Raw genomic sequence first — 16,231 nt, forward strand, 5'->3', positions numbered from 1 at the left:
TGCTAGTCCATCAGGAGGAGAGCCGCAAGAGTCGGAGCATGCCTTTTGGTAAGTTCTGACTTTGATGAGGAACCTTAATGGATTCTCGGATCCAGAGATTCCTCCTCGAGAGGGCAAGGTCTCGGTTCTGGACCGTGTCTTTGGTACCCAGAAGCCCCCTAAAGCCAGTGCAGCTTTGCCTTGGTCCTAGGGGTCAAGAGGGCCAGAGATAAGGTCGAGAGCCAGCTCTCCGAGCTAGCCTCCTCCAGCCGTTCCAGTGCCGGAAACAAACTCCTCCCACCTCCTCGTGTCCACCAGTGGAGGTACTTCGAGATCATGGAGGAGTCCTGTTCAGCTCTTCCCCTCCACCACTCTGTGGAAGAGCTCTCCAGGGGAGTCCCTCCTGAGAGACTCTCCAACCGGCCAGCGTCGTTCTCGGCATCGGAGATCCTCTGCCAGGAGAAGGTAGCGAAGTGTGTCATGCAGGCCACTTCGTGGCTGGATATCTGGCTAGGGTTTCTTGGCATCCTGATACGATCCGAAGACTTGTCCAAGGAGAGTACCAGGAAGGCCTTGGAGACCTTCCTTCTTTCAGGCACTCGTACCATCGAGTTTCTGGCCCACCAAGTCTCGAACTTGTGGGCTAATACTATCCTGAAATGCCGAGATACGGTGTCTGAAAGATTTAACTCGAAGGTCCCCAACACCGAGGTCAGTAAGCTCAGACATTCCTCCCTTTTGGGGAGTAGTCTGTTTGAGCCGAAAGATGTAGAGCAAGCGGCTGAGAGGTGGAGGAAGTCCAACCAGGACTCCGTCCTCCAGAGGGCTTTAACATCAAAGCCCTATAAGCCTCCAGCACCTCAACAACCTCGCCCTGCAAAGACGATGAAGCCGGCAGTAGCAGCAAAGGCAACGCTGTCCAAACAGCCCTTTCCCGTCAAAGACAGGAAAGGCAAGAACAAAAATCCTAGGGAGAGTGGCCGAGGCCGCAAACGCTAGGATTGGCATTCCCCCCGCACGTCCACCAGTGGGGGAATGCCTTCTAAGTTGCGCGAACAAGTGGCAGCAACTCGGGGCCGATTCCTGGACGGTCTCCGTGATCAGCCAAGGATATCGCGTCCCGTTCATAACATCTCTACCTCCCCTGACAGCGAATCCAGTGTCGTTGAGCTCTCTTGCCATGGGATCGGCAAGAGGGCAAGCCCTTTGGGCAGAAGTCGAGACCATGTTGAAGAAGGGCGATCTCCAAGAGGTTGTCGACGGGTCCCCAGGCTTCTACAGTCGACTCTTTTCTTGTAAAGAAGGCATCTGGAGGCTGGAGACCAGTCATCGACCTCTCAGCTCTGAACAGGTTTGTCAAGCAGACCCCGTTCAGCATGGAGACGGCAGACACGGTCAGACTCGCAGTGAGACTGCGAGGCTTCATGTGCACACTGGACTTGAAGGACGCGTACTTCCAGATCCCAATCCATCTGTCTTCAAGGAAGTACTTAAGATTCAGCCTAGACAACAAGATCTACCAGTTCAAGGTGCTGTGTTTCGGTCTCTCCACAGCACCTCAGGTTTTCACCAGAGTGTTCACCCTGATATCTTCGTGGGCACACAGGATCGGCATCCGTCTCCTCCGTTATCTGGACGACTGGCTGATCCTAGCAGACTCGGAGTCAATCCTTCTTCGACACCGAGACAAACTTCTGGGGATTTGCCAAGATCTAGGGATCATGGTAAATCTCGAGAAGTCTTCTCTGCTTTCTACCCAAAGACTGGTATATCTAGGCATGATATTGGACACCAATCTCCACAAAGCCTTCCCATCAGACAACAGGATAGCAAGGCTGAGGAAGGTCGCAAGTCTTTTCCTCAGATGAGACGAACTCCCAGCCCAGTCGTGGTTACGTCTCCTCGGCCATCCCTGATCCGTCTAGTTCCCAACGGTCGTCTCAGAATGAGCTCCCTGCAATGGCGACTCAAGTCCCGGTGGAGTCAAGGACACGATTCCCCGAACGTCTTGATTCCTATGGGTCTGTCGGAACGGATGGACCTTCAGTGGTGGGTGGCAGACGAGAACCTACGAAAGGGAATGGATCTTCTCGTCCTCCCCCGGATTTGATGCTGTTTTCGGACGCCTCAAAGAAAGGGTGGGGGGCCCACGTTCTGAAGCACAGGACCTCAGGCCTGTGGTCAGAATCAGAAAAGTGCCTCCATATAAATCTGTTAGAAATTAAGGCCGTTTTTCTGGCCCTTCAACAGTTCCAACAGCACCTGGCGGGTCACTCTGTGGTGGTGATGAGCGACAACACCACAGTAGTGGCTTACATCAACAAGCAGGGAGGTACCTTTTCAGAACAGCTATCCCATCTTGCAGTAGAGATACTGAGATGGACTGAAGTCCACTCGATTCCACTTTTGGCTCGCTTCATTCTGGACAAAAGGAATGTGCTCGCCGACAGTCTGAGCAGAGCATCTCAGATAGTGAGTACCGAGTGGTCTTTGGATCGTCAAGTAGCCAACAAAGTCCTGACTTTGTGGGGTTCCCCGACTGTGGATCTATTCGCGACAGCGTTGAACTTCAAACTGCCGCTGTACTGCTCTCCAGTCCCGGATCCCAAGGCTCTCTGGCAAGATGCTTTCCAACAACGGTTGGACAACATCGATGTACAGTGAACCCTCGTTTATCGCGGTAGATAGGTTCCAGACGCGGGCGCGATAGGTGAAAATCCGCGAAGTAGTGACAGCATATTTACCTATTTATTTAACATGTATATTCGGACTTTTAAAACCTTCCCTTGTACGTAGTACTGTTAACAAACCACCCTTTAATGTACAGAACACTTAATGCATGTACTACAGCACCCTAAACTAAAACAGGCACAAATATTAAAGGCGATTTTATATCATGTGTTTCCTAAACACCTAAAAAGCACGATAAAAAATGGCAACCAATGTTTTGTTTACGTTCATCTCTGATCATAATGAAGAAACAAACTCATTTAGTGTACACATATATGTACGTATGGTTAGTTTTTGCATCGATTATATTGATTATACAGTACTGTATGTTGATTTTTTTATTACCAATGTTTTAGTTTACGTATTTTTCTTAGGACTTCCAAATGAAATCTTTTTCTTTATGACGCCGCCTGAAACGACGGCGTGTACGCTCAGTAAACAACCACGCTCAGAACAAACAAGGCATTTAACACGCATGATGATAGTGATAAATAATGATACAGTACATACAGTATTTACAGTATAAGCATTTACAAAATATGTTACCTTACAAATATAAATTATACAGTACTTGTACGTAGCAAAGCAGGAAAACAATTTGAGAGAGAGAGAGAGAGAGAGAGAGAGAGAGAGAGAGAGAGAGAGAGAGAGAGAGAGAGATTGTTTTACGTACGTAAATGTAAATTTTAAACAAAAAAAATATGATAGGTTACAACATGTAGACTTTTAAAACCTTCCCTTTAACTTAATGCATACAGTACGTACATTACTAAACTATAAAACAGGTTAAAGTAAAAAAATAAAGATTGTTAATGTACTCACCACGAAAGAAGTTCAAGAAAAACTTGAATGACGATGGCGATGAATTTGCTGCACAGTAGAAATGATGATGATGAAGCTGATGATGTGTTCTACTGTGCAGTCAATGATAGTATTTTACGTCTCTTCAGACGGAGGTGTCTTTTCCTGGGACACCTCTTCAACTTCTTCAATTTCTTCCGAAGGCGTACTAGCAGGAGGAACTGGCTCTTTTTTGCGAGGCTGAAAAAACATTGTGATCGGAAGTTGTTGCCGCTGTTTCTTTTTTCGATCCAAGAGCATCCTGTAGGGAGTCGTGATGTCATCGACCTTGTTGCAGAATTGCATCGAGCGAACCATATCCTCGTCCCACTCTTGCAACATTTCTTTCGCCTCCTTCATATGGTTGCAGAACTTGGCGAGCCGTTCTAATGTTAAGCCCGTTTCTTCTACATTTTCTTGGGTCTCTTCCTGGGTACCCTCACTCTCTTCCTCACTTGCCGATTTCGTCAGGTCTTCGAGGTCTGCGTCAGTTAGGGGCTGGAATGGCAGTCCAACAACTCGTCGACGTCTTCAGTCGTCATGTCGCCAAACCCGTCACCCCCAATTATGGCAGCCAACTGCACAGATTTCCGTATTGCAGAGTGTTGGATTTCCGACGGAGTAAATCCCTTGTCGTCGTAAACAATATCGGGCCACAGCTTCTTCCAGCTCGCATTTACGGTTGCAGGTTTCATCTCTTGAAGTGCCTTTTGAATATTCTGCAGGCACGTGGCTATGGTGTACTGCCGCCAGTACGCCTTCAAGTTGAAGTCTTCATCCTCGTCATCTTGGGCAGCATCCACACACGCAACGAGGTCCGCCAAGGTATTCTTCGTGTAGAGGGCCTTGAACGCCCTGATAACCCCCTGGTCCATTGGTTGAATTAATGACGTGGTGTTGGGTGGCAGGAACTCAACCTGAACGCCCTCACGCGACAGGTCAGTTGCGTGTCCACCAGCGTTATCCATAAGGAGAAGGATCTTGAATGGCAAGCCCTTCTCTAAGAGATATTCATGGACTTGCGGGATGAAACACTGGTGGAACCAGTTGGAGGTCAGCATCTTCGTAATCCATGCTTTTTGATTATGCATCCAGTACACGGGAAGGAGATTCTTATTTTTGTTTTTCAAAGCGCGAGGATTTTTCGACTTATAAATAAGCCCCGGCTTTAACAAAAATCCAGCAGCATTGCCACACATCACGAGGGTAACGCGATCCTTGAATGCTTTAAAGCCAGAGGCTTTGGCTTCCTCTTTGAACAGGAAAGTTCGCGACGGCATTCTCTTCCAAAGCAAGCCGGTTTCATCCATATTAAACACTTGTTCCGGCTTGTATCCACCTTCAGCGATAATGTTCTTGAAAGTCTGGTTCACGTAAGTTTCAGCAGCGGCAGTGTCAGCGGAAGCAGACTCCCCATGCAGGGAAACGCTTTTCAGGGCGAAGCGTTTCTGAAACTTCGCGAACCATCCTTTGCTGGCGGAAAAACGTTGTTTCTGACGCTGGGAATCAGTGGAGGTCCCTGGTTGAGGATCATCTACATCATCATCTTCTTCAGCATGGTCGCCATCGTCGTCATGAGGTTCCTTTGCCGCAAAATTCTCATACAAGCTCAAAGCCTTTGTTCGGATGGTGTTCGTATCCAACGCTATGTTCTTCTTCCGACAGTCGGCAATCCACACAGCTAAAGCACCTTCCATGCGTACGATCGTTTTATTACGCGTTGTAACGACTCGCTTCGCTGATCTGCTAAAGGTGATTGCAGCAGTCTTTCTAATGTTCGCCTCGTCCTTCTTGATGTAGCGAACGGTGGATTCGTTGATGCCAAAATGGCGGCCGGCGGCCGCGTAACTTCTACCATCTTTTAACATGTCGAGAAGCGTAACCTTCTCAGCTATCGTCATCATTCTTCGGTGGCGTTTAGGCTCACTACCAGCCTTACTAGAAGCAGAACGCTTGGGAGCCATTGTAACAGAAAGTTCAACAAAAAGTTCAACTTAAAACAGTCGCACACAGCACAGATTAAACTTCACAAAGTTAAGAACGTCTACTCAGCAATACGCGGAAAGAGAAAGTGAACGATGCAGCCCCGCGAGAACTGTGATGCTGCGGGTAGAAGATGCGGGCAAAACACCAATCACAGGCTAGATAACAAAACTTGAGTTTTGATTCGTCATCTATCAGCGCTTGAACCAATCACAACCCGTCTTACAGTACATGGTGCGTTGGTTACTCATAGAAGATGCCCCGCGCATACTGAACGTACGTAGATTAAGTACAATACCGTAATAATAATAAATAATGATAATAATACTGTACAGTAATAATAATAATAATAATGATTAATAATAATAACAATAATAATTTTATTAACAACAACAACAATAATAATAATAATAACAATAATAATAAAAATTTACGTACGTACGCTATTTTACGCCTCTCTCTCTCTCTCTTTCTCTCTCTCTCTCTCGTACGCTTACAGTACTTATTCGAAATGTGATTTTTGCAACAAAGAATATTATTGGATGCAGTACTGTACTACGTACGTATACATACAAAAGATTCATGGAAAAGAAGCACATCCATTACAGTACACACCATTCTAATATGGTATGACTGCATCTGATTTGCGTTTCATGTTCGATTTAATTTTACTACGTACTGAATTATCGTATGATCACATTCTCTTTTCGTGTTTTATTTCTTTCTGTGCTGAATTATATATCATATGTAATGCAATGAACAATCAGTAAGAGCAGATATTACTAATTACAGTATTAATGGAATTACAGGTAACAAAATATCGTATTTGGTTATCTTCAGATTTCGCGGTATTTTCGAATTTTCCGGAAAATCCGCGATATGTATATATATATGGGTTATGGGAAAACCCCGCGAAGTGGTGAATCCGCGATTGTCGAACCGCGAAGTAGCGAGGGTTCACTGTATACCCCTTTTCCCCATTCTGTCTGATGAGGAGGGTACTCAACAAGTCCAGACTATCGGTCAACCTCTCGATGACTCTCATAGCTCCGCTGTGGCATCACGCGGAATGGTTCCCGGACCTTCTGCAACTCCTTACGTAGCCTCCGAGAGAACTCCCTCCGCGACACGAGCTACTCAAACAACCACACGCCAACATCTTTCACAAAGCCGTAGCTTCGCTTCGGCTTCACGCCTGGAGACTATCCAGCATCTCCTCGCAGAGAGAGGATTTTTGCAACAAGTTGCCGAAAGGATGTCTGGACACCTGCTAAAGTCATCCGCAGGGGTCTACCAGGCAAAGTGGAGAGTTTTCTGTGGTTGGTGTCGTGGAAGGGGTATCTCTCCACTCGATGCCACTATTCCAGCAATAGCGGAGTTCTTCGTGTACTTGCGAGAAGAAATGCGCCTTTCAGTCTCGGCAGTGAAAGGCTATCACTCAGCCTCAAGTCTAGCCTTCAGGCTGAAAGGAGTGGACATTTCTTCTTCGCTGGAACTTTCTACTCATACGTAGTTATGAACTTACCTGCCCTCAGTCGGAAGTGAGACCTCCTCCATGGAACATGGTTCGAGTTCTCAGGTCTCTTAAGAGACCTCCCTACGAACCATTACGCCAGGCTTCAGATCGCCACCTGACTTGGAAGACGGTGTTCCTACTAGCTTTAGCGTCAGCCAAGCGAGTTAGTGAACTTCATGGTCTCTCGTATGACATCGCCCATTCAAGGGGATGGGGGGGAGGTAACGTTCAACTTCGTCCCTGAGTTTATTGCTAAGACTCAGAATCCGGGAGTGCCGGACCCTCGCTTCGACTCCTTCCGGATTTCGAGTCGTCTTTCCGTAACAGATGACCCAGACCATCTCCTACTGTGCCCAGTAAGGAGTCTGAGGCTATATCTGAAAAGAACAGCTGCAGTTCGTCCCCAAGTGCAGGCATTGTTTGTTAGCACTGAGAGATCGAAGAGGAGGGTTACCAAGAACACCATCTCAGCATGGATTCGAAAGGCAATCCATCTGTCCCTGAATCCTGACCCTCCTCCATCATGTCGCCCTAGAGCTCATGATGTCGGGGGAGTAGCTACGTCCCTGGCCTTCAAGAAGAACTTCTCAGTGACGCAGGTTCTACAAGCAGGGGTATGGAAGCGTCAAACGACCTTCACAGCCCACTACCTGCAAGACGTGACCCACAGGAGGCTTGATACGTTCTCTATCGGCCCTGTGGTGGCTGCACAACAGCTCGTTTAAACCTCAGGCTCCTTAATGGACAAGTAGCAGAGGGTTGAGGGCATGGTTACCCAGTTTTAGTCTGCATGAAAGAAAAGGTATGTCTGTCCCTTATTCTTTTCTTCATCCTCCCCTCTCTTGGGGAAAGCAGCATCCTGGGTTCTCTGCACAGCTGACCTCAAACCACTGCAGGTAAACCATGCTTCCTTGTGTTCCTAGTATTAGGGTAATACTGTCGCATCCCCATACCCTGACGAGGTGGTATTGGGAGAGTCCTAGCCTAAAGTTTCCATCTAAAGAACTTCAGGTCAACTTCCTAGGACGAGTCACACATTTTCCTTCACACACAGCTTATGTAGGCCGCAGCCCTTGCATAGCAAGGTGCGAGCGAGGTGCAGGGTCTCTTTATTGTTGAGTGCTGACACACTCAGATAATGAGTCCCCGGGCAAAGCCAAAAGCCAGTATGGCTGGGACTTATTCCACCCTTCCTAAGGGTTAGGTCACCCACTTTAAATAGTGTGGTTTGTATTCCAGTTACGGAACAAATGACAAATTCGGAGATAATTTGTATTTTTCCTAACTATACAAACCTTAGCTATTTAATCAAACTTGCCCGCCAGCCCTGTCCCCCGGGATAAGTCCTACCTCTAAGCAAAGTGAACTTACCACACAGGTGTGTGAGGGGGGAGGGTAGCAAACTACCCTCCCTACCCCCCGCTAACTAGCGGTGGGGTAGTATACCCTCCTTAAAATTCTAATGGCTCGTACTTTCAGCTACGCTGAAAGTAATTACCCACTTTAAATAGCTAAGGTTTGTATAGTTAGGAAAAATACAAATTATCTCCGAATTTGTCATATCACAAGGGAAAGGAAGGATGTCCGAGGAAAATTTATGAACTTAGTAATGTTAAAACAGGACACCTGAATTATGACATCACAATTAATGACTCCCTCGAAAACCTCAATGCACTGATGTACACCCCCCTTGAGGTTCTGATGTCAGGCTCATCTGTCATTTGGGTAGTTTGGATGAGCCACCTCATTCACAAACCACTAATAGACAGTGCGCTTTGGACTCAATGGCCTAGACACAGGTTCTATGTGGCTCTTTCTGATCGGACTAAAGATGCGCTAGATTTTCTTATTACACAAGTCTCAGCGTCAGAAAACTTGTTTAAAGTCAGCAGATCCTCGAAGCTACCACTTTTACTTCTGTCACACTAAATATAGAGGTGGCAGCTATGTCCACAATCCAAGCCTGCTTGTGGCTAGACCACTGGTCTGGAGCAGTCTTGCACTTTGTGGTAACAGAAAACCTTAAGGATTAGCATGCTTGTGAACAATTTAAGGAATTCTCTAGGTCTAAAGTCAAAGCCTAAGAAGTCCTTCTGCATCAGAACGTATTCTTACGGGGCAATTGCATTCTGAAGTGGCGCTACGCTGCCTTAGTCAGATGCTCTAAACAGCTGTTGCCCTGAGATGCATTTGCCCTGAGAAATTCAGAGGTAATAAATTCCCCTTCCCTTTTCCCTCCCTCTTATGTAGCGATGGTGATCAAAAAGGTAGAGAAGCTAGGACAAGGTCCTATGATATAGTAGAGTAATGGCCCCAAGGTTGCCCACTCCCAGAAACGGCTAAGGGACTCTGCTTTTAAGCCAGTTCCACACCAAAGACGAATTTTACCTTCAATAGCTGTACAACAACCTGGGAGGCGAGCCCCTAGACCTAACTATTGTCGAAAAGGACACCTCTAAGGACAAAGAGGGCGAGGCCGCAGAGGTTCATGCAAGGGAGGGCATGTCTCCCAGCTTGCCACCAGTGGGAGATACCTTCAAAGCTCTTGGCAAATATGGCAGTACTTTGGGACCTATCTTTGGACGGTAGAAGTCCTCTGTTCAGGTTATTGAGTCCCTTTCATAACCTGTCCACCTCCTCTGACCAGGGCTCTGACCATCCAAAAATTTTATTCGAAAGGCATAAGAAAAGACCTGCTCTTGCTAGAGGAAATCTCCAAATTGTTGGTCAAAGGAGCTGTGTAGGAAGTCTCAGGCAACTCTCCAGGTTTTCTTAGCAATCCATTCCTAGTAGAGAAGCTGATGGGTGGTTGGAGACCTGTCATAGACCTCTCCCACTTGAATCTTTATAAAAAATGGAGACACTAGTCACTGCTCTCCAGGCCATTAGGAAGAATGGTTTCCTTCTGACCACAGACCTAAAAGATGCCTACTTTCAGGATCCCATCCATCCTGTCACAGGGAAGTACCTAATGTTTCCCTTTAGAGGCAAAATATTTCAGTTCAGGGCACTATGCTTCGGCCTATCTACAGCCCCTCAGGTCTGCACCGAAATTTTTGCCCTTGTCTTGGTCTGGGCTCATGCTATGGTTATCAGACTCCTGAGATACCTTGAGCTCTCCTGTTAGGGCACAGGGATCTACTCTTAGATCTGTGCAAGGATGCCAGATAACTCTTAATTAATCAATCAATTAGGGATACAACTGAACCTGCATAAGTCTAGCCTCATCCCCCAGCAGTCCATGAGGTACCTGGGCATGGACATAGACTCGGTTCAAGCCAGAGCCTTTCCATCAGCCAACAGAATTTTGAGGTGTAGATAATTGGCAGCAACCTTTCTGAAAAGAAAACCCCTTTCTCCCCACCCTGGGCAAAAACTGCTGGGCCATCTTTCCTGGTTGGAGAAACTTGTCCCTTTTGGAAGGATGTATCATTCCTCGGTGTGATGGGCTCTGAAGAACCAATGATCATAGACATCAGACCACCTTGCAACCTTGCTACAAATACTTCAGGAAATCGTAAAAGACCTCCTTTGATGGCTGAACGAGGAGAACCTGTTTTCGGAATCCCCATTCAGGCTCCTCTTCCACAATTCCTCTTGTTCACAGATGCTTCTTGCCAAGGGTGTGGTGCTCACCTAGGAAGGGAGCAAATCTTGGACCTATGGTCATAAGAGAACAAGGCATTTCACATCAATTTCCTGGAAATGTAAGGAGCGCAGCTAGCATTACTCGACTTCTCAAAAACACTAAGAGGTCATTCCATGGTGATGATGAGCAACAACTCCATGGTAGTGGCCTACATCTCCAAGCAAAGAGTTGCAGCCTCTCTCTTGCTATACATTCTGTTGGTAGAGATAATCAAGTGGACGTACTCCTGAGCAATCTCTCTCTCTCGGCGTGGATCATCCCTGGGAAGAGGAACATTATTACAAACCATCTGAGCCGTCGAGGGACGAAATTTGGTTCAGAATGGTCTTTCCTCTAGTGGCAAAGAGACTTGTGACTTTGTGGGGTTCACTGTCTCTGGACATGTTTGCCACTCCCCTGAATCACAAACTCCTGGTGTATTGCTCTTCTGTCCTAGACTAAGCTGCAGTAATGGAATAGGCATTCCAACAACCATGCGATGGACTATACTTTTACACCTTTCCAGCGTTCTGTCTGATTTGTCAGACATTGAACAGAGCCAGAACATACAAAGGTGTCGAGTAACGCTAGTAGCTCCAAAATGGCCAACACCGGAATGGTATTGAGACCTGCTGGAACTTTCACAGAAATTCCAAGAGAAATTCCAGAATGGCCAAACCTGCTATGACAACTGCACCTAAGAAAATTTCATGATTGGAGACTATCCAGCGTCTCCTCACGAACGGCTTTCCGGATATCTTTCAAAATGATCCGCAGCAGTATAACGGTCAAAGTAGAATATCTGTGATTGAATTGGGGTAGGGGGGGTAGTGCTCCCCTCAATGCCACTATTCACCTGATTGCAGACTTTTGGTGTTCCTAAGAAACAAGAAGTCCCTTTCAGTCTCTGCGATGAAAGGTTACTGCTCAGCATTTAGCCAGATATTTGAACTGAAAGGGCCTTATCTCTCCTCATCTTAGAAACTTTCAGCTCTTATTAGGAGTTATGAGCAATCTTGCCTCCTCGAGAACTCTAACCCCCTTCCTAGGAAGTGGCAAAAGTTTTACTGGCCTTAAAACAAGCCCCTTGTGAACCTGTGCACAAAACCTTAGGCATGGTTCTTACCTTAAAGACTGTCTTTGTCCCTAGCTCATCTTATGTCGCATTCCAGAGGTTGGAGAGAACGATTTGTCTTTTGTTCCTGAATGTGTGGCCAAATTCCAAAATTTGGTTGAAAATGAACTCAGATTTAACTCTTTTATGATCTTCTCCCTCAAAGAGGTAAGTGATAACCCAGATGACATGTTACTATACCCTGTAAGTCCAGTGCATAAATAGCTGAAAAAAAATACAGTATCTTAGGCCTAAAATCTCCAATTTGTTTTTGAGCACTGGCCACTCCAAAAAGAAAGTATCCAGAAACACTCTTTCTTTCCGGTTGAGAGAAACAATCCTGAGAGCTTATAAGTCCTCCGGTGAAGCATCTCCACGGAAACACCCCCCCCCCCCCCTCCCTTTCTTGAGCATACGATATATGTGAGCTTGCCATAACCCTAGGATTCCACAATTACCACTGTACCATAAGTCAACAAAGCTGGTGTTTGGGAAAGACAAACAACTTTTAGGACCATTGTCTTGAAGATTCCTCTTACAGGTCTTTAAACACCTTTTCTATAGGCCCTATTGTTGCAGCACAACAAATAATCTAACTATAAGCTCTTATGGGACACATAACTACTTATATCTGAGGCATCATTTATTCCATACATTATAAGGGTATGTAATGGGCACTTAGGCAGATAGTGATCTTGATTGGACTTGAAGCCTTCTCTTGGATTCACCCTAATGCATGTAAAAGTGCCTTGTAGTTGAATACTTGATATATTTGATGAAATATTGAAATTTTAATATTGTGCAACACTTGATGTTCTTATCACTTCACCCCTGGCAAAAAACACAGTATTATTTTCTAGAGTTGAACTTAAGGCCTTGCCTCTTTACGAGCCAGCTGCGCTGTTCATAAATATTTCACTTTGATCTCTTGCTATTACTTACAGTAATTGCATCTATGAGAGGGGAAGTGCATGCCTTTTAACTTTACGGAGACTTCCTCCCATCTAAGAAAGACTCTTATAAATGTCACAGAAGTTTGTGTCACAGAAGTTTGTATCCTCATAGGAATAAATTACAAATCTAACACAGTATTTTTCTTAGCTATACAAATACATGTCATTTATCAAAGATCCCGCCTCAACTGCCCCACAATTCTTTGACTAGGTGAGTGTTGTGAGGAAGCGCTGTGAGCAAGCGTTATACACCATGTGCAGCAGTTGTCTAGTAATGAAATATGATGCAATCAAACAAATTTTCTTTTGATTGCCTGGTCCTAGAGAAAAAAAGACTAGAAGTAACCCATTAAAATGACTCGGGTTTGTTTACTGTAGTTAGGAAAAATAAACATTTTATTAAATTTGTCGTACTTATATTTTTTCAATGTTTGATTTGAAAAAATAATAAATTTTAAACTTTGAATAATGTGATAAATCAATAGTAAAAGAGAATTATTTATATTCTACATAATTTTATATGAAAAGATAACACTTCTAGATTAATGTTATACAATATTGTTAAAATATATATAAAAAGATTTCTTATCCAATTAAGTGTTCTATATTATTGTTCTTAATGCTTCTTTGTTTATATGAGAAAACAAGGAAAATATGATATGCTATTTAGAACTGGCTTATAGAGTAGCATATAATAATAATAATAATAAGAGAATTCTTTTTGAACTCATGATTTGGTGAGGTAGTGTTAACCATCCTCGAAGTGATGCAAATGTCATCCTGTGCTACATGATTTCTAAATTTCCATGAATGTTTTTATTCGTATGATTGATGTTATTGTGATGTCCTCAGAATCTTGACAGTTAGAATTTGCATGAAACCATTTGGAACGTTTAGATCTTAGAGAACATAGCAAGCCTGTTATATTTTAATTTGATAAAGCATTTTTGAAGGCTACATTATATCCTTCAGTGTGACTACCATTTTACATATGAAAAAAGTGAAATTTACGTTATTTTTTCAGGAATTTGCGAGATACAGATGTATTCTCAAAGTCTGACCCCATTTGTATACTCATGTATCAGCCATTTGGATCTTCAAATTGGATGGAACTAAAACGCACAGAATGCATTGATAATAATCTAAATCCAGATTTTGCTACTAAAATCTCTATGACTTACCACTTCGAAGAACAGCAGCACTTAAAATTCTTGATATATGATTTAGATTCTAACAGTCCAAATTTAGCACATCATGATTTCATTGGGGAGTACGAGTGCACTTTGGCTCAGTTAGTAAGTTCTCATGTAATCCATAAGCCTTTAGTCAATAAGGATTATAGTGGTGACAATGGCTCAATCCTTCTTGTCACAGAAGAACTCGGCTCATGTAAAGAAGAACTAGCGGTGCAATTTGTTGGTAAGAATCTCGAAAATAACAGTTGGTTTAGCTCGCTTAACCCCTTCCTGGAATTCTACAAAGCAAATGAAGATGGAACTTTTACTCTTGTGCACCGCACCGAGACAGCGCGAAGCACTCAATCACCTGTATGGCAATTGTTTTCTGCTCAGCTTAGGACATTTTGCAGTGGTGACTATGAAAGAAACATTGAAGTTAAATGTAAGAGCTTCAAGTCAAATGGGAATCACAAACTTATTGGTGTATTCCACACGACAGTGCGTAAATTGATGGACGGTCCTTGTGCTGGTAACATCTATTGGGTCATAAATGAAGATAAGCAGGTATGTAACTTTTTGTATTATTGTCAGGAATGTATACTATGTATAAATTCACTGTATCTATATTATTTTAATTGTCTGAATTTTAATTGATAGCTGATCGTATGCTCCTCTAGATTATGCTGTAGGTTCTAATATTTTTGTTTATAATTAGCACAGGTGGTGGAAGTAAATTATTTAAATTGATAAAATCAGGTTTATGAGCTACCTTTGAAGTTGGGAAGGTTGCATCCTTTTTTATGAATAGAACTTACCTTGCAGTTATATATATATAGCTTAGTCTCTGACGTCCGGCAGAATTTTTCAAAAATCGCGGCAACCGCTGTGTGGTGGTTGTGCGGTTAGGTGGTTAACAACCCTTACAGGGTGGTACTTGGAATCATTCCTGTTTTCTGTTCCTCGGATCATCTCTGCCGGCCGGATCGACAACATCGTTGGTCCGCCATTGAAGTTTTTCGTTTCGCTTTCCCTGTGTCGCTGTACCGGACTTATTTTTGGTGAAGTACATTGATTTGGGGATTTTGTAATCGTGTTTCTGTTTATTCTGCTATTTTTGATTTGTTTAATATGAGTGAGATACTTCATTTTCGTGTGTGTGTGTGAATGAGGAATGCAAGGTGAGGTTACCGAAAGTTTTGGTAGACCCTCACACGGTTTGTTTGGGTTGCAGGGGTTTTGATTGTGCACTGGATAAAAGGTGCAAGGAATGTGAGATTTTGAGTGAGAAAGATTGGTTAGCTATAAAGCGCTATGTGCGCAAGTTAGAGCTAGATAAAGTAAGGAGAGCTTCTAGATCTAAATCTAAGTCTACTAGTGAGCCAAGTTTAGATATTTCCATTGAACCTTTAATTAATTCCTCTTTGGAAGTTGATCCTTCCCCTGAGGTAGTATCTCCTGCCCCTCCTACAGGATTGGTATCTGCGGATGACCCTCGGTACGCCAGGATGGCGGCTGAGTTGAAGGCTATTAAAGATCAACTTTCAGCCTTTAAAGGTAAGAGTGAGAGTGAAGTTAGTGCAGTGGAGGTGGCGACTGATCGAACCTGTCATTACCCTAGGTCTAGACCTCTACCAAGCTCCCAGGACCAAGGGAGAAGGTACGTCGATGACCGGAAGGGGGTGAGAGGTACGTATCCTCAGTCAGCCGTCGCCTCAGACAGTCCTGTTGCATTTTCCCAGGCTGCTCTTGACCGCCATGCAAAAGGTGCGTCGGATGTGATGGTGTCTTCCCCGAACCCCTCTCCCAAACGCAAATGGCAGTATGAGGCTTCGAGACCAACCAAGAGGAGGTGGAACCGAACTGAACCGTCTCGTTCTCACTCTCCCGGTTCAAGTAGCCATGAACCTTGTCCTTCGGAGGATGATTTGGATATTGTTCCTGTGAAAAGGCCAAAACCAAGGGACGAAAGACAAGAAAGACCAGCGAAAGATCCTTCTCCTTCTACCAGCGCTACTCGATAGCCTTCTCCTTCGGGACCGCAGGATCCAGCAGCAGTCGCTAAATCGTTTATGTCGGTTATGCAAGAGCAACTTTTCTCTTTGGTTCAAGCTTTTAGCCGCCCTCCCTCCCAGTCTGACAGACGTAAGGATGACTCGTTACCGGTCAAGAAATCGGCTTTTAAGTGGGAACGGAGTTCCTCTCAGAGGGAACCTCTGCGCGGTTCGTCAAAGGCGCGGTACCGCGCTTCTTCCTCATCGGCTCGCCTCCAGGACCCTGGCGATACTCGACATCAGGACGATTTCGTCTCTC

General features: G+C 44.7%; 1 protein-coding gene across 2 annotated transcripts in view; it reads left to right on the forward strand.

Annotated features, from left to right (window-relative positions):
- LOC137638636 (copine-8-like) overlaps window positions 1-16,231 on the forward strand; it is a 99,357-nt gene that overhangs the window by 22,195 nt on the left and 60,931 nt on the right. For both annotated transcript variants that reach the window (XM_068370891.1, XM_068370892.1), the window contains exon 3: window positions 13,768-14,485. In XM_068370891.1, coding sequence (XP_068226992.1) covers window positions 13,768-14,485 — 718 coding nt within the window. The remainder of the gene's footprint in view (window positions 1-13,767; window positions 14,486-16,231) is intronic.

Source organism: Palaemon carinicauda, chromosome 3 (assembly GCF_036898095.1).
Source record: "Palaemon carinicauda isolate YSFRI2023 chromosome 3, ASM3689809v2, whole genome shotgun sequence".
Lineage (NCBI taxonomy): Eukaryota > Metazoa > Arthropoda > Malacostraca > Decapoda > Palaemonidae > Palaemon > Palaemon carinicauda.